At 51.2% G+C, this 18,011-nt stretch overlaps 1 protein-coding gene across 22 annotated transcripts in view; it reads right to left on the bottom strand.

Annotated features, from left to right (window-relative positions):
* PCNT (pericentrin) overlaps window positions 1-18,011 on the bottom strand; it is a 122,092-nt gene that overhangs the window by 56,480 nt on the left and 47,601 nt on the right. For all 22 annotated transcript variants that reach the window (XR_010125305.1, XR_010125306.1, XM_063659856.1 and 19 more), the window contains exons 16-17: window positions 2,554-2,700; window positions 1,449-1,600 (exon numbers count right to left, since the gene is read on the bottom strand). Coding sequence is in view for 20 of the 22 variants with exons in the window: in XM_063659856.1 (XP_063515926.1) it covers window positions 1,449-1,600; window positions 2,554-2,700 (299 nt within the window). In the remaining 2 variants the exon portion in view is untranslated. The remainder of the gene's footprint in view (window positions 1-1,448; window positions 1,601-2,553; window positions 2,701-18,011) is intronic.

Here is an 18,011-nt window from a genome sequence, read left to right as displayed (position 1 = left end):
TTAGAGCCCTCGCTCGCCCACTGACCCAGGTGACTCGAGAGTCAGCACCAAGCTACAAGGCACCCACAGCCAAGTGCTACAGAAGGCAAGGTCCTCACAGAAAAATCACAAAACTTGATGAAAGAACAAAGAGAGACCTGCACAGACACCCCCCACACACGGACGGACCCTCAGCATGACAGACACCAATGCTCCAGAAACAGCTGTGAACTCAGAGGGTCCCATCAGCCCGACCAGGTCTCCCTACCCTGGGTGGTCTCCAGAGCAGAGCCAAACCAGTTCAGAGCTTCAGGACACAGCAGCACAACCCAGAGGCCTCGAGTGGGGACGGACACAAAGACGGGAGCAGCAGCAGGACCCAGAGGCCTGGGGCGGGGACACACAGATGGGAGCAGTGGCTGGACCCAGAAGCCTCAGGTGGGGACACACAGACAGGAGCAGCAGCAGGACACAGAGGCCTTGGGCGGGGACACACAGACGGGAGCAGTGGCTGGACCCAGAAGCCTTGGGTGGGGACACACAGATGGGAGCAGCAGCAGGACACAGAGGCCTCGGGTGGGGACACGCCAATGGGAGCAGCCAAAGACCCACACAAGGGGATGGGGAGGACACGCACCCAAGGGGAGGCTGCGTTTGGCAACACGGTGCCGAGTCCACTGCCCAGACAGGTGCAAGCAAGAACAACGGAAGAGCTGCAGGCTCACCCGAGTCACACAAAAGCAAAACTTAAAAAACCCTGTGAGGTGACCTGGGAAAAACCTACATGGTGTCAGAGGAGCAAACAGTTTCTCAAGACCCCACACGAGACAAAAGGGCAGTCAAGCCTGCGGGACAGCATCACTGCAGGTGAGGAGGCACCAAGGTGGGATGCAGCCTGGACCCATGCGCTCAGGGAAGGCCACCCCACAGCCCGTGGTAAGCAGGCCCACACCCCGCCCTGGGAGAGCCCTCGGGGCTGGGCGCTCAGCCCAGTGCCTGCAGCTCCCCAGGCACAGGCTCCCAATGGAGAAAGGAACGGACAGGGCTACGGCCCCTGCTCGGGCCGGTCTCAGAAACACATGTGACAGAGAGAGATGCATGAGGCATGACACTTGCACACAGTCCAAAGCACAGGAACCACGAGACATGTGGGCCTGCACCCCATGCTGGGGACGAGGACACGCTGCGGGGACGCGGACACTAAAGGGGAGGGGTCGGACTCTGTGTGGGAGATAATGGCTGGTTTTAATCTGGCCAGATGGGGAGATGAGACACAGCAGGCAAGTTCTTCCCGGTGCTTATAATCTTTCTAACTGAGAGAAGAAAGAAGCCGGGTCCCCGTCCACCAGGAGCCAGTGTGCATGGTGGCACCAGCCACGGGGCCAGGAACCGCGGGGACCAATGGCATCTGCACGACCCAGAGGGTGCTGGTGGCCACAAGGCAGCCTCGGTGCGGAGGACACACTAACCTTTCCCTGTGGGACAGGTCGACGTCGGCCTTGAGCATGGAGAGGAGGTTTGCGCCTTCCCGGTTCTCCCGCTCCCACCTCTGCTGCAGCACCTCCAACTCGGAGCGGCACTCTTCTATCTCGTGACTTAAGGATAAAACCTGGTCTTTCAGCTATTGGGAAAAATGGTTAAAGCTTTAGTTAAAACAATTTGGTTAAAAGTAAATGGCTGTAAGGGACTTTCAACACAATTTCACTATTTGAGAGTCTCTGATCTAGGACTTTTCAGCTTGGCGATGGGGCAAAAGCAGCAGGCACTTTGGCATGTTCCTCGACTCACAACACCTTCGACTGACAGTGGTCGAGGCGTGGCCCCAGCAAAGGCCGAGGAGCACCTGCACATTTACTAAAAATACAGCAAAGGTGAACGAGGTGCTGATTAAAGGTGAAAATTATTGATACGGTTTTTCCTCCATTATTCATTATTTACAAAAGAATACACAAACATCCCCAGGTGGAATCTGAGGCTAGGGGAGGGAAGGGGCCAGTTCATCAGAGATCCACCGCTCAAACAGCAATCCGAAATAAGTCACTGTATCTGGCCATTCACAAAAGTCAGTTGCCAGACAGGCAAAGATCTTTCTTTCTGAGACAGGGTCTCACTGTGTTGCCCAGGCTGGAGTGCAGTGGCACAATCACAGCTCACTGTAGGCTCAATCTCCAGGGCACAAACAATCCTCCCACCTCAGCTTTCTGAGAAGCTGGGACTACAGGCGCGTGCCACCACACATGGCTAATTTTTTTATTTTTTGTAGAGACAGGGTCTCCCTATGTTGCCCAGGCTGGTATCGAATTCCTGGGCTGGAGTGGTCCTCCTGCCTCAGCCTCCCGAAGTGCTGGGATTACAGGTGTGAGCCATGGTGCCGGGGGAGGGCAAATGAGGAGTGAGAGTCTAACGGGGACAGAGTTCAGTTTTGCAAGATGAAGACTTCTGGAGATGGATGGTAGTGATGGCTGCACAACACCACGAGTGCACTCCTGCCACTGAACTATGCACTGAAATAAAGTGAAAATGATTTTTATGCTATACACGTCTTATCACAAGGGAACGGCATATTCCACACACCTGCTGGACTTGGTGATTCTTCTTTTGAAGCTGCAGAGACAAAGACTCTTTCTCCTCTTGGTGAAAAGGCTGTGCCTGTGCACTCTGAAGCTGAAGTGTCTCCTCTTTTTCATGCAAAGCAGTTTTCTTTTCACTTCCAAATTCACCCTGTACACATCAATAACAATAAAAAATACCAGTAAGCTAGAAAAATACATTCTTTGCTGTTAGCCAGAATTCAGCACATTCAGCAGATACGCACAGAGCCCCCACTCTGCACCAAGAGCCGCGATGAGCCAGACCACAGCCCCCATCAAAGAAAACATGGGTTCAAGGACTTCACTGGGAATACGAAGTCCTGGTTTCAGGGATAAAACACTTAAGGAGACACAAGTTCGCACTGGTGACGGCTGCGTGTCATAAGCAGCTGCTCACTACTATTCCCAAATGGCTCCTGTAACATCTTTAAGAGTCACACCAAGAAGTTCACCATCAAGGGATTACAGCCACGAACACCCAAGATACTTGGAAACCTAGGTTCCTTCCCTTTTAAAAGATTAAACCTTCTTTCTTTCTAAATAACAAAAACTTTTAAATAAGGTTCAATAGATGAATTAAATTCTATACACACACACACACATATTTTTTTTTTTTTTGGAAGGACTCTTCTCTGTCACCCAGGCTGGAGTGCAGTGGTGTGATCTCAGCCCACTACAACCTCTGTCTCCCAGGTTCACGGGATTCTCTTGCCTCAGTCTCCCGAGTAGCTGGGATTATAGGCGCCTGCCACCACACCCAACTAATTTTTGTAATTTTTCTTTTAGTAGAGACAGGGTTTCTACCAAAACCTGTTGGCCAGGCTAGTCTCGAACTCCTGACCTCAAGTGATCCACCCACACTGGCCTCCAAAAGTGCTGGGATTACAGGTGTGAGCCACTGCACCTGGCCAATTAAATTAATGAAATAAGCTTATTTTTTTAAACCTCCAGAGGTAGCACTTCTAGAATGGCAAAGTAAGGACCTCCAAAATCTGTTCCTCTATAAAAGAAAAAGTGATAAAAACCATCAAAACCAGTGTTTTCAGAACTGTGGAAATCTGGTCAGGTTTGCAATCATCCAAAGAGTGTTTATGGAAAAACACAGGCTGAGTATCCATAAGAACAAACTTCAGGTGCTTAACTTTGCCCTGACTCCATATCTCCTCTCCAGTCTAACAGCCCTGAAAACCAGTAGCTGCTGGGGTGGAGTGGGGGACAGAATGGATTTGGAGCACCCCAAAATTTCCATGCACAACTGCCCGAGCCCACCTGCCAGGCTCCTCGCTGCTGTGATTGGGTCAGAGCTCTCGGTGTCAAAAATTCTACCCCAGGGTTGGCCGGGCGCGGTGGCTGACGCCTGTAATCCCAGCACTTGGGAGGCCGAGGCGGGCAGATCACAAGGTCAGGAGATCGAGACCATCCCGGCTAACATGTTGAAACCCCATCTCTACTAAAAATACAAAAATTAGCTGGGCGTGGTGGTGGGCGCCTGTAGTCCCACCTACTCGGGAGTCTGAGGCAGGAGAATGGCGTGAACCTGGGGGGCGGAGCTTGCAGTGAGCCGAGATCACGCCACTGCACTCTAGCCTGGGTGACAGAGACAGACTCCGTCTCAAAAAAAAAAAAAAAATTCTACCCCAGGGCATTGGTTGGAAACAGTCAGTGTCAAGTGTTTAACAGCTGCAGCTGCCCGCGGTAGAGAAACCAGTTGGGACTAATAAGGGGCTGCCGGAAAAACAAAACACTTGAGAATGAGATGTCCACAGGGGACTCTGAAGAGCTCTGACATCTTTTGGGACTCTACAAGGTGTGAACACGTGCAGGGCTGTGCCCACACTGGAAAGGCCCAAGAGGCCCTGGGCTGGCTGCAGTGACCATGTGGCTTGGCACAGCAGGGGTGAAGGCCAGGGCCAGGCTGTCCACCGCCCGCCAGAGCCCTCAGCAGAGAGAAAGACTGAAATAGAGCTCCCTTGACATCTGGAGCTGAAAAGTACAATCACTGAAAAAAAAAATTCACTAGAGAGGGGTTCGGCAGCAGACTCGAGCAGGCAGAAGACAGAATTCACATGCTGGAAGATAGGTCAATTAAGATGATCCAGTCAGGGAACAGAAAGAAACATGAAGAAAACTCAGCAGAGTCTCCAAGGCCCGTGGGGCACCCTCAAGCCAGACAGAGGGAGAGAAAAGGGCAGAGGGAACCCTTGAAGACATGATGGCCAAAAACCTCCCAAATTTGATGAAAATAACAATAATAATAATAATAATCCCCACATACAAGCTCAATGAACTCCAAGTAGGACAAACTGACAGAGACCCACACTTCACCCATCACAGCCAAACCTCAGCAGGGTTCAGGACAAACCTTGAGGCCAGCCAGTGTGCAGCAGGTATATGGGTGCCGCTCAAGACACCAAGACACGTAGCCCCCAGGAAGACGGGCGCGGCTCATGACACGCGGCCCCGGATGACAGGGGAGGCAGCGGAGAGCCCATGCAGCACTGAAGGAAAAGCCCATGGATCTTGAAGTCCACATCCAGGAAATGATCTCTCAAGGATGAAGGAGAAATTAAGACATTCCCACAAAAACAAAAGCTAAGAGGATTCATCACTAGCAGACCTGTCCTTCAAGAAATCCCAGAGGAAGTCCTTCGGGCTGAAACATAAGGCACCAGACTTGAATTCCCAGGAAGAAACGAGCAGCAGTAGTGCAGGTAACGACACAGAGAAAACACGAGACAAAACAACATGGCTTTTGTTTATAACTCTTCTTCCTCCTGATTTAAAAGACACGTGCGTAAAGTAACAAGCACAAAAAGATAGAAAGATGTGCTTGGTACGACAATATGAGCACAAAGGGCAGACAAGGGAATGAAGCTACATTAGCAAATGGTTTTGTAAACTTTTAAAATTAAGTTGGTATTAATCCAAACCAGATTGTTAGAAGGTGCTTCCTGTAATGCTCAGGGCAAGCGCTAAGAAAATAACTCAATATACAGCAGTCCCCTTTGTCTGCAGTTTCAGTTACCTGTGTTCAACCTCATTCTGAAAATATCATATGAAAAATTCCAGAAGTAAACAACTCTATGAGTGTTAAACTGCCTGCCCCCAAGCTGAACAGTGTGAGGAAATCTGGCAGGCCAGGCCAGGGATCATCCTTCTGTCTGGCGTTATCCACGTGGCAAGCACTACCTGCCCACACGCAGGCATCTTGGTGATCAGACCAACTGTCACAGCATCACAGTACTTGTGTTCAAGTCACCCTTATTTCATGTAATAACGGCCCCAAAGCACAAGAGAGGTGATGCTGCAATTCAGACGTGCCAGAGACACCACAGGGTGATTCCTTTCAGTTAAAAGTTGATGACGGAGCAATTCTGATATGCCAGAGACACCATAGGGTGATTCCTTTAAAAGCTGATGACGGAGCAATTCTGATATGCCAGAGAACCATAGGGTGATTCCTTTAAAAGCTGATGACGGAGCAATTCTGATATGCCAGAGAACCATAGGGTGATTCCTTTAAAAGCTGATGACGGAGCAATTCTGATATGCCAGAGACACCACAGGGTGATTCCTTTCAGTTAAAAGTTGATGACGGTGCAATTCAGACATGCCAGAGACGCTATAGGGTGATTCCTTTAAGGTAAAAGTTGATGACAGGTATGTATAGGAAAAAACAGCATATAAGGGGTTCAGAACCATTCACGATTTCAGGCACCCACTGGGGGTCTTGGAATGCATCCCCTGTGGGTAAGGGGCGACCACCGTATGGTAAAGGAAACATCAAGGAAATTAAAGTGAAAAAAGGCAGTAATGGAGGAATACAGGAACAAAAACGGCATAAGATATGCAGAAAACAAATACCAAGCAAGTACTGACACATGCTACAACGTGCGTGAACCTGGGAGACACACAAAGTGAAAGCAGCAGACACCAAGGGCACACGCTGAGTCTATTTACGTAGGACGCCCACAGGTACGGTGAGCAGACGGCAAATCACCAGGGATGGGGGAGAAGGGAGAATGGAGAGTAAATGCTAACAAGTGGGGGGTTTCAAACTTCTTTTCTTCCTTAATTTTCATTTATTATCTTTTGAGACAACGTTTTGCTGTCGCGCAGGCTGGAGTGCAGTGGTGTGATGTCAGCTTGCTACAGCTTCAACCTTTTGGGCTCCAGCGGTCCTCCCACCTCAGCCTTCTGAGTAGCTGGAACTATATGGGCACGCCAACACGCCAGGCTAATTTTTGTATTTTTAGTGTTTTTTTATTTTTGGTCTTGAACTCCTGGGCTCCGGCAATCCTCTTGCCTCAGCCTCCCAAGGTGCTGGGACTATAGGCACGAGCCACTGGGGGTTTCTTTTTGAGGTTACGAAATATTTTAGAATAAACTTTTCTCAGCTCTAAGATAAGTGATGACAGATTCTTGGCAGAAAAGGTATGTTAAACAGCAGATTTAAATATAAAAAGGCCTGACAAAAGTTGCCTAGAAAAAGCTTAGTTTTAAGACAATGAAATTACTTTGTGTTTTAACTTGGCATGTGAAAAGGTAATTGATAAAGTAAGTTTTTTGTGTCTACTTAGCAGGCAGGAAAGGACAGCACGGAGCCCGTGTCCTCAGCAGTGGGACCTGCTGCTCCAGGACAGCTGGGGTGGATTGCCGGCTCCCGCTCCCTGCCCAGCACGGCCAGGAGGGCTGAGGGCTGAGGGCTGGGGCTCCACCAGCTTGAGGAGGAGGAAGAAGTCAACACTGAGTGAGTGCCTTTTCTGAAGTAACTGGGGCAACGGTTTCAATAAACACATGGAACCCTTGACACCAGAAATGACCTTTATTCTCTACCTTTTTTGTGTGATAAGCCATGGGGAGGAAAAGGATAAAGGATCGGGTGCCCCCAGCGCCAGCTTGGAACTTGCTGAAGGTGCCAGGTGGGCTGTGCATCTGCATCTTAGTCACAGGAACCAGAAACAGGTTCACACTGTACAACACTAAAGTCACTCTCAAGGTCTCAAGACCATTTGGAATTATGACTACAGTTCACTTTAATAAACTTTCTCTCCTGGATTTGATTTAGTTCCATCTGTTTGAAAGGAAGGACTTAAGATTAACTTCTGAGCTGTGCACATTACAAAGTTTCCAAAGAACTTTAATCACCTTGCTGATACCTCAACCATCAGCAGTGCGTCTCCTGGGGGACAGAGGCATTGATCCGGACCAACAGCCAGGGAGGGGACAGCGGGCCAGGAGTAAGAGGTCCAAATAGGGATGCTGGTTCTGTGTACACCAACCACAAAACGCCGGTGAATTCAAGAACAAAACCCCAAATGCCAATGGACCCGGCAGGACAGAGGCCAAGGAACTGGGAAAACAGGAAAATTAATCCTCAAGACCAGGTGCCACCATGGTGCCCACAACAGCTCATGCTCAGACACAGTGGATGGGCTCCTCAGGCCCAGCCAGGCGCAGATCAGGCGCTTCCCTCCTGGCACCCAGTGTCAGCCTGTGGGGCCCGAGCGCAAACCTCTGCACTCCCTGTGCCCAGCAAAGGATGTGGCAAGAGTCCAAGGCTGAAATCAGTGGTCCTTTGAACATCTTTCTGAGCCATAGACTACTTACTCTCTTTGGACAAAAATCTCTCATAGAGGCCTACTGTATAACAATGAGAAAATCAAACTTCTGTTTGAGGCCAACACGGGAGCCCAAGAACATCGGACACCCCCACAGCCTGGGGAGCCTGTCCTAAGCCCCAGGCGCCCCAAGCTATGCCCCACTCAGGAGCACAGCTGGTGCCACGCTCTAGCCCCGCGGCCTCCTGGATCCCAGAGTCACACACTGCAGACGGATAGGGTAGAGGGCAGGCTCCACAGAGAACCCCGGCCAGGGAGGGCCAACATTGCATGCAGCCCACCAGGACGCCCGGGCACAGCAGACAGAGGCGGCGCTCCCTCCACCCACTGGCAGCTGGAAGCTCCACGTGTCCAGTCTTGACCTTCGCTTTGTTTCAAGGCACAGCACCACCCGCAGGTACTGCCTCGCACCCAGAGGAGCCACCCTAACCGTCCACGCTTGGCCCTGTCCTGCCTGCACACTCTCAGGCCTTCGGCAGACCTGCAGAGGACGTAGGAGGTGGTGGAGGCCAAATGAGGCAGCTCCCCGCAGGGGGACAGCCCCCAGGAGACACTGGGCAGGGCTGGGCAGGTCACAGGCATGCAGGCCCAGCAGTGGGACGGCCAGTGCCCCACGTGTGATCCCTCAGGCCCAGGGCCTCGCCTCGGCCGCAATGTCGAGCAGAAGCGTGCGTCCTCAGCCACCTCCTCAATCTGACCGGGCCGGCTCAAAGGAGGTTTTCTTCCTGCAACCGCCTGGCATAGGCTCTAGCCTGGAATAAAACTCTATAAATTGACCATGTTCTAAGTTGTGAGGTCAGTATCAAAACAGATATTTTAAAAAAAGTTATTTTCAGGTTTTTCTAAAATCCACACAATTACAGAAAAATATCACATATGTTTTAATCATAAGTAAGTGGCATGCACAGAGAATACCAATGTCAGAAGGCAAAGACATTCAATTGAGGATGCATTCAGGACATTCAAACGCTATCTAAACCAACGTTAATATTCTCTTAATATTTAAAATAATTAACCTATGAATAGATTTGGGTTTTCAATCCGAGAAAAGATGACACCGCCTTGAGCACCCCACACCGGCCGCATGCGATTCACTTCTGCACTCAGCTCTGTGTCATGTTACCAGCACAGGCGGGGCAGGGCAGGGCAGGGCGGGGGAATCTTATGGGATACATATTTCTATCAAAAAGAAATCAAGCTTACGTTTTCAGAGGACTTTCCTCACAACCAAACTCCCAAGGGCGGTATCCCGGAAAGTAATCCAATCACCCCACAAGCGTAGGTCAAGTCACCCTGCTGACAAGTGACTGCTGTTCCAACAGGTGCAAAGATATTTGAGGCTCAGATAAAGCATCGCCGGAGGGGAAGAACAGGACATCCCAGCTATTCTGAGACAATGACCCAAAACACTCCCATCAGGGCTTGGCAGGGCTCTGTGTAAGTTTTTTTTTTTTTTGAGACGAAGTTTCGCTCTTGTTGCCCAGGCTGGAGTGCAATGGCACAATCTCGGCTCACCACAACCTCCGCCTCCTGGGTTCAAGCGATTCTCTTGCTTCAGCCTCCCGAGTAGCTGGGATTACAGGTATGTGCCACCACGGCTGGCTAGTTTTGTATTTTTAGTAAAGACAGGGTTTCTCCGTGTTGGTCAGGCTCGTCTCGAACTCCCAACCTCAGGTGATCCACCCGCCTCGGCCTCCCAAAGTGCTGGGATTACAGGCGTGAGCCACCGCGGCCGGCTTGTGTTAAGTCTTTTCACGGGGTAAAGCCTGAGGAAAGACCAGGAGACCAGGAGAGGAGTGGCCACTATACAAGAAGCATTCTCACCAATCACAGGCCTGTGGATCTACCAACACGCTTGCAGGAAGGAGGGAACAGTGACCAGCATCACAGGAACAAACAGATCCTGATGTGAGCCAGCCAGAAGAGACTGGCATGTGGGCTGGGCTTGTGATGAAATGCAGGGATCGCTGTGGATGTTTTAGGTGAGAATGGATCACGGTTATGCTGTATTGGGGGAAAACACCTCCCTTGCAGACACATGGTGTCTTGGATTTGCTTCTAAACAATCAGGTGGAGAGGGGGACTGATGTATTGAGTGTGTACTCCACTAACCAGCGGGACTGGGGGCTTGCTGAGTTCTTCTATTTCTGCAAATGCTGCCATCTGCCCCAAAAAACATAATATAAAATAAACAGTACATCCCACCTCCCCACAGCCCAATTGTTTTCTTCTGTGAAATCGGCTACACCAAAACAATCACATAAAAGAGTATCTGAGTGGCTGGGCGCAGCGGCTCACACCTGTAATCCCAGCACTTTGGGAGGCCGAGACGGGCAGATCACAAGGTCAGGAGTTTGAGACCAGCCTGGCCAACATGGTGAAACCCTGTTTCTACTAAAAATATAAAAATTAGCCAGGCGTGGTGGTATGTGCCCGTAATCCCAGCTACTCGGGAGGCTGAGGCAGGAGAATCGCTTGAACCTGGGCAGCAGAGGTTGCAGTGAGCCAAGATCATGCCATTGCACTCCAGCCTGGTGACAGAGTGAGACTCCGTCAAAAAAAAAAAAAAAAAAAAAAGCTAAGGCTGGGCGCGGTGGCTTACGTCTGTAATCCCAGTACTTAGGGAGGGTGAGGCAGGCGGATCACGAGGTCAAGAGATCGAGACCACCCTGGGCAACATGGTGAAACCCCATCTCTACTAAAAATACAAAACTTAGGCATGGCGGCGCATGCCTGTAGTACCAGTTACTTGGGAGGCTGAGGCAGGAGAAACCTTTGAACCAGGAAGGCAGAGGTTGCAGTGAGCCGAGATCACGCCACTGCACTCCAGCCTGGAGACAGCGAGACTCTGTCTCAAAAAAAAAGAGAGTATCGACATGCACATCTTCAGCAGCAAAGTAAAAAGATAACTTGTACCTCAACTAGAAAAATAACTGCAAAGACGCTCTAGGAGTATTCTGATAATAGGCCGGGCCAGGTGCAGCTCACGCCTATGGTCCCAGCACTTTGGGAGGCTGAGACAAAAGGATTGCTTGAGGCCAGGAATTTAAGACCAACGTAGGCAACACAGTGACCCCATCTCTACAAAAAATAAATCAGCCAGGCATGGTGGTGCACATCTGTAGTCCCAGCTACTCAAGAGGCTGAGGCAGGAGGACCACTTGAGACCAGCCGTTCACGGTCGCAGTGAGCTGTGATTGCATCACTACCTTCAGCCTGGGCGACAGAGCAAGATCCTCTCTCCAAAACAACAACAACAAAAACAGTCACCCTAGAAGAACAAAAGTACAGGTTAAAGGACGCAGGGGACACACAATTTCAGAAAATAAACACCTCTTTGTGCTATGCACAGATAAAACTGACAGAATTTCTTTAGCATGAGTCCTTGGAAAAGCGAGACAGAATCTGACTTTTCCAGAGAAGACAGACCCACACGATACCCAGCAGGGTGCAGGTCTCAGGGCTGTGCCTCAGAACTGAGGGGCCGTGTCCACACTGGGCAGCACCCAGAGCTGTCCATGTGAAGAAACAAGTCAGTTCTAACCTCAGAATCTGGCGCTGCATCACCCATTCTCAGGAGCAGTCCCTCTTCACCAAGCAAACCTTTCAGGTTCAAAGCCTTACTTTATGGCTAGAAATGAGATCTTGGCATGTCCTTGTTTAAAACCCCCTTGAAACCGTATGTACAAAAACAAGTCACCTAAAATTTGCACACGATGCTTCAAATAAATTATCAATTATTTCTGAAGTTCTCCAGACTCCAACCTTCCCCCCACAGAAAGGCCAGAAGATCGGACAGACCCAGAAGCAGGAGTACCCCAGGCATTCAGCCTGCAGGACAACATGCAGAATGACATGTGCGCATGTGCTGTCTGTGTGTGTGCATGTGCTGTGTGTATGAGAATGTGCTGTGCATGTTCACATGTGCTGTATGAGCACGTGCCCTGTGTGTGTGCATGTGTGCATGCTGTGTGCAGGCATGTGCTGTGTGTGACCATGTGCCATGTGCGTGTGTGTGCCTTGTATTGGCACATGTGCCGTGTGTGAGTGTGCTATGTGTGTGCATGTGCTGTGTGTGTGCTGTGTGCATGTGCCTTGTATGGGCACATGTGCCGTGTGTGCTGCGTGTGTGCATGTGCTGTGTGTGCTGTGTGTGTGCTCATGTGCTATGCGTGCACATGTGTGCGCGTGCATGTGCTGTGGGTGAGCATGTGCCGTGTGTGAGCACGTGCTATGTGTGTGTGCCTTGTATGGGCACATGTGCTGTGTGTGCATGTGCTGTGTGTGTGCGTCTGCTGTGTGTGTGCATGTGCTGTGCGTATGAGCATGTGTTGTGTGCACGTGCTGTGTGCACGTGCTCTGTGTGTGTGTGTGCCTTGTATGGGAACATGTGCTGTGTGTGCACGTGTTGTGTGTGTGCACGTGCTCTGTGTGTGTGTGCATGCCTTGTATGGGCACATGTGCTGTGTGTATGCTGTGTGTGTGCATGTGCTGTGTGCACGTGCTGTGTGCACGTGCTGTGTATGCGCGTCTGTGTCTGCATGTGCTGTGTGCGCATGTGGTGTGTGCGCGCATACGCTGTGTGCGCATGTGCTGTGTGTGTGCATGTGCTGTAGCTGCTGTGTGAGCATGTGCTGTGTGCGCACATGCTGTATGTGTGCATTGCTGTGTGCTGTATGTGTGCATGTGCTGTGTGTGTGCACATGTGCTGTATGCATGTGCCACGTATGTGCATGTGCTGTGTGTGCGCATGTGCTCTGTGTGCGCATATGCTGTGTGTATGCATGTGCCTTGTATGGGCACATGTGCTGTGTGAGTGTGCCGTGTGCATGTGCTGGGTGTGCATGTGTTGTGTGGGCGTGCATGTGCTCTGTGTGGGCATGTGCTGTGTGTGCAGTTACTGTGTGCATGTGCTGTGTGCTATGTGTGTGCGCACGTGCTGTTTGCACGTGCTGTGTGCACGTGCTGTGTGCTACATGTGTGCACATGTGCTGTTTGCATGTGCTGTGTGTGCACATGTGCTGTGTGTGTGCATGTGCTATGTATGTGCTGTTTGTGTGCACATGCTGTGTGTGCATGTGCTTTGCATGTGCTTTGTGAGCATGCACATGTGCTGTGTGTGTGCGCATGTGCTGTGTGTATGTGCTATGTATGTGCTGTTTGTGTGCACATGCTGTGTGAGTGTGCACATGTGCTGTGTATGTGGTGTGTGTGTGCATGTGCTGTGTGTGTGCATGTGCTATGTATGTGCTGTGTTTGTGTGCCTATGCTGTGTGAGCGTGCGCATGTGCTGTGTGTGTGTGCGCTCATCATGCAGGCCAGCAGGCGGGGTGGTGGCACCTGGATGGGGCAGGCGCATGGGTCCACAAGTGGGGAGACCTTGCTGCTTAAATGCAGTCCTGCATGGATGCAGAGAATCAAGACCACAGCAGGTGGCAGGGGACCTCAGCCAGGCCCCTCCACGGCCACCTTGGGAATCCAAGGGGGATTCCGACTGCTCGGTCTGGCTTCTTCTGACACAATTTGGTACCAGTGCTTACGCATATTCTGACACACAAGATTTTTAAAAACTGAAAAAGTAACTACACTGGCCAGGTGCAGAGGCTCACACCTGTAATCCCAGTGCTTTGGGGAGGCCAAGGCGGGAGGATCACTTGAGCCCATGAGTTCAAGACCAGCCTGGGAGACAAAACAATAAAAATTAGCAAGGCGTGGTGGCACATGCCTGTATCCCAGCTACTTGGGAGGCTGAGGTGGGAGGACTTTTTGAGCCTGGGAGGCAGAGGTTGCAGTGAGCCAGGATCGTGACACTGCACTCCGGCCTTTTTTTGAGACTCCGTCTTCGAAAAAAAAAAAAAAAAGAAAGAAAATAAACCATACTGTGTGAGGATTTCTTTCTTTTTTTCCTGCAGCCTCAGATTCCCGGGCTCAAGCAATTTTCTCTCCCCAGCCTCCCAAGTAGCTGGAACTACAGGCCTGCACCACCATGCCTGGTTAATTTTTATTTTTCATTTTTATTTTCATATATATATTTTTTGAGACGGAGTCTTGCTCTGTCGCCCAGCCTGGAGGACAATTGCGCTATCTCAGCTCACCGCAACCTCCGCCTCGCGGGTTCACACCATTCTCCTGCTTCAGCCTCCAGAACAGCCGGGACTACAGGCGCCCACCACCATGCCTTGCTAATTTTTTGTATTTTTAGTAGAAACAGGGTTTCACCATGTTAGCCAGAATGGTCTTGATCTCCTGACCTCATGATCCACCCGCCTCGGCCTCCCAAAGTGCTGGGATTACAGGCGTGAGCCACCACGCCCAGCCGATTTTTATTTTTAGAAGTGGACTCTTGCTATGTTGCCCAGGCTGGTCTCGAACTCCTGAGCTCAAGAGATCCTCCCACCGTGGCCTCCCGAAGCCTTGGGATTACAGGCATGAGCCCCAAGCCCAGCCCATGTGCAGATTTATAAGAGCAACTAAATGTGCTCTGTGTCCACACAAGCCACATCCCCTACACCAGTCCAAGCTGGGATGACCCCTCCAGCTAAGCGTGGCCTCCCCTGTCAGCCCCCAGGCTCTCCATGCCCCTCCTTATGCCATCATCAGCTGACAGGCACCCCTCACTATCCCCCCAGCCGCCTAGCGCCACACCCAGGATGAGCCGCAGCCTCCCCGACCCCCACACCTCCCAGGCTCTGAATCGCCTCCACTTTGTTTTTCATCCAGCTGCCAAGTAGCCTTTAGGACAGATCTGTGGTCGCTCCACAGACCACTCACTGCCTGCAGACCAGACCAGAACCCTGCCCTCCAGAGGCCCCAACAGGAGGGGAGGCCAACCAAAGACACCCCCCACCAGATGCCCACCCCTGCAGCTGCCTCGCTGGCCAGGTGCACTGACACATCTGCCGCCATGAAGCTGCACCCTTTGAGCACAGACCCCACAGCACGCACAACCCAGTGGCTCCAAGTGTACCCGTAAGTGCCTCAACGCTCTGATGAAGACTCAGGGCAAAGAAGCCTGGGAGGCACCCCTGTGGGAACCACACATGGAGCTGCTCACCTGCACAGCCCCCCCGCAGCACCTCCAGCTCCCCCAGCACCCCCAGCCCCTCCGGCTCCCCCAGCTCCTCCAGCTCCGCCTGCTCTGCTTGCTGCTCCTGCAACTTGGTAGCGTACATCTCTGAGATCCTGCAGGGCCGCTTGGTGCTGACGCTCCAGGAGCAGGACCTCAGCACCCACCCTGTCCAGGGCTTTGGTCCTCTCTTCCTCCAGCAGGTGTCTCTGATTGCACAGGGCTGCAACCAGCTCCTTCTGTCCAGGAAACATCCAGACGTGCCACATCCCCACGCAGGGCACGGAAGGTGCACACGCTCCACATGCTTCCTCTGACTAAATTAGGCCATGGTTTGAAATACACACTTCATGTGTGATATACAAGTTCTTCCTTTCTGAATATTCTTTCAGAACTTCATTTTCTTTAAACCAAACAAACCAAAAAAACCTAATTTTAAATCCACAGCTTGGGAACAAGTGCTATTCTCCAAAGCATCTGTTTGCCTGTGATCAAAACTGGGAACGAAAGGAAACTGAAGCTGGCATCTGAGGACTGGCCTGGAGGGCAGCTCCCAGCAGCATCAGACCCCCATCTAATTTTGTCCAGAAAGACAACATGGCTCCAGCTTCTCTCAAGAGGCACCTCCCAAGCTGGGAGCAGTGGCTCATGCCTGTAATTCCAACGACCTGGGAGGCCAAGGCAAGAGGATCTCTTGAGCCCAGGAGTTCCAGACTAGCCTGGGCAACATAGGGAGGGAGACCCTGTCTCTTAAAAAACAAAAAAGAAACAAACAAAACACATCCCCAGGACTCCCTGACACGTAGTGAAGACAAGGACAGGACACAGAGGCCTGAGACAGGCAACTGACTGCACCTTGCTCAGGAGAGCAGGGGAGCCTGAACATGTTCTGCTTTCTAGGAATTCCCCCGAGATCACATGCTCAGACCACACAAAACAGACAGCCTGAAACATAACATGAAACCCTCACAGCGATTAAAGGAGGTTCCACTTTTCTCCTGTTCTTACACAGAGCTGAAGCAAAGCAAACAATAAGCCAATGCTTTGGAGCCTCACAACCGTTCCCCACAGTCAGGGAGGAAGCCCTCCCATGGCACGCTGGTATCGGGAAATCAACGTGTCCACCTTATCCAAGCTGGCAATTCCCTAGTTTATAATATGGAACATGTACTTCTTAGATGTCTGACAAGGTATTGATCTGCCAGAACAGCCATTTCTACCTGCCTCATCAGCTCTAGACCATGCTCCATCCACTCTGCAGCCAGGCCTATGCATCCCCTTCCTGCAGGGAGACAGGCAGCCCCAGCGGCTCCGCATGCTCAACAGAGCAGACCCATCTACTTCAAGGTGAGAAAACCTCAGAGACCTCACTGAGGGCAGAGAAAGCACAAGGTGTGTGTGATAAGACAACATGTGTCCTTTCCTGAGTCACAGGCACTGCAGGTTCTGCAGTCGGGCGCCAGCCCAGGGGAAGAGGGACTTCGCCAGAAATTCTTCTTTATGATAAAAACTTGAAGTGCCTGTCAAATGAACCATCACTGCTTTTTTTTTTTTGAGACAGAGTCTTGCTCTGTCTCCCAGGCTGGAGTGCACTGGTGCGATCTCGGATCACTGCAAGCTCCGCCTCCCAGGTTCACATCATTCTCCTGCCTCAGCCTCCCAAGTAGCTGGGACTACGGGCGTCCGCCACCACCCCCCGCTAATTTTTTTTTTTGGATTTTTAGTAGAGATGGGGTTTCACTGTGTTAGCCAGGATGGTCTTGATCACCTGACCTTGTGATCTGCCCACCTCAGCCTCCCAAAGTGCTGGGATTACAGGTGTGAGCTATTTTTGTTTTTTTTTTGAGACAGGGTCTCACTCTGTTACAGCCCAGGCTGGAATGCAATGGCACAGTCTTAGCTCACCCTGCAGCCTCGACCTCTTGGGCTCAAGCAATCCTCCTACTTCAGCCTCCAAAGCAGCTGAGACTACAGGTGCGTGCCCCCACGCCCAGTGAATTGTTTTTATTTTTTGTAGCCCACAGGTTGGTTTCAAACTCCTGGGCTCAAGTAATCCAACTGCCTCAGCCTCCTAAACTGCTGTGATTACAGACGTGAGCCATTGTGCCTGGCCCATCACTGCTCTTGAAATGTGGCAAAAGGGTTTTATTTCAGGAAACATCAATAAAGGAGCGGACCAAGGCTCTGAATATACAACATGACCATCAGATCTTCCCACAGCAGCCTGGAAACCAAGTCTGCTGCAGAGGTGCCGGTCAGCCTTGAGGAATACTCCAAAGCCCACAAAATCTCACACCAAGGTCTAGGCCCTCCCACATATGTACGAGAGCAAAGCCTTTAACAAGGTGCCTGTGATCAAAATAACCCTTCAACTCAGTGTTTTAAAGCCCAGCTCAGGCCGGGTGCGGTGGCTCATACCTGTAATCCCAGCACTTTGGGAGTCAAGGCGAGTGGATCGCCTGAGGTCAGGAGTTCGAGACCAGCCTGGCCAACATGGTGAAGCCCAGTTTCCACTAAAAATACAAAAATTAGCCGCGCCTGGTGGCAGGCGCCTATAATCCCAGCTACTTGGGAGGCTGAAGGAGGATCACTTGAACCCAGGAGGCGGAGGTTGCAGTGAGCCAAGATTGCGCCACTGCGCTCCAGCCTGGCGAAAGAGTGAGACTCCGGCTCAAAAAAAAAAAAAAAAAAAAAGCCCAGTTCACAAAGAGACCAGAAGTCCCCACTGACCTCGGCAGCCTGAGACACACAGAC

The sequence above is a fragment of the Pongo pygmaeus genome, chromosome 22 (genome assembly GCF_028885625.2).
Source record: "Pongo pygmaeus isolate AG05252 chromosome 22, NHGRI_mPonPyg2-v2.0_pri, whole genome shotgun sequence".
In the NCBI taxonomy this organism is placed as follows: domain Eukaryota; kingdom Metazoa; phylum Chordata; class Mammalia; order Primates; family Hominidae; genus Pongo; species Pongo pygmaeus.
Note: the sequence above shows the minus strand (reverse complement) of the source record. Positions and strands in the feature narration are given on the sequence as shown.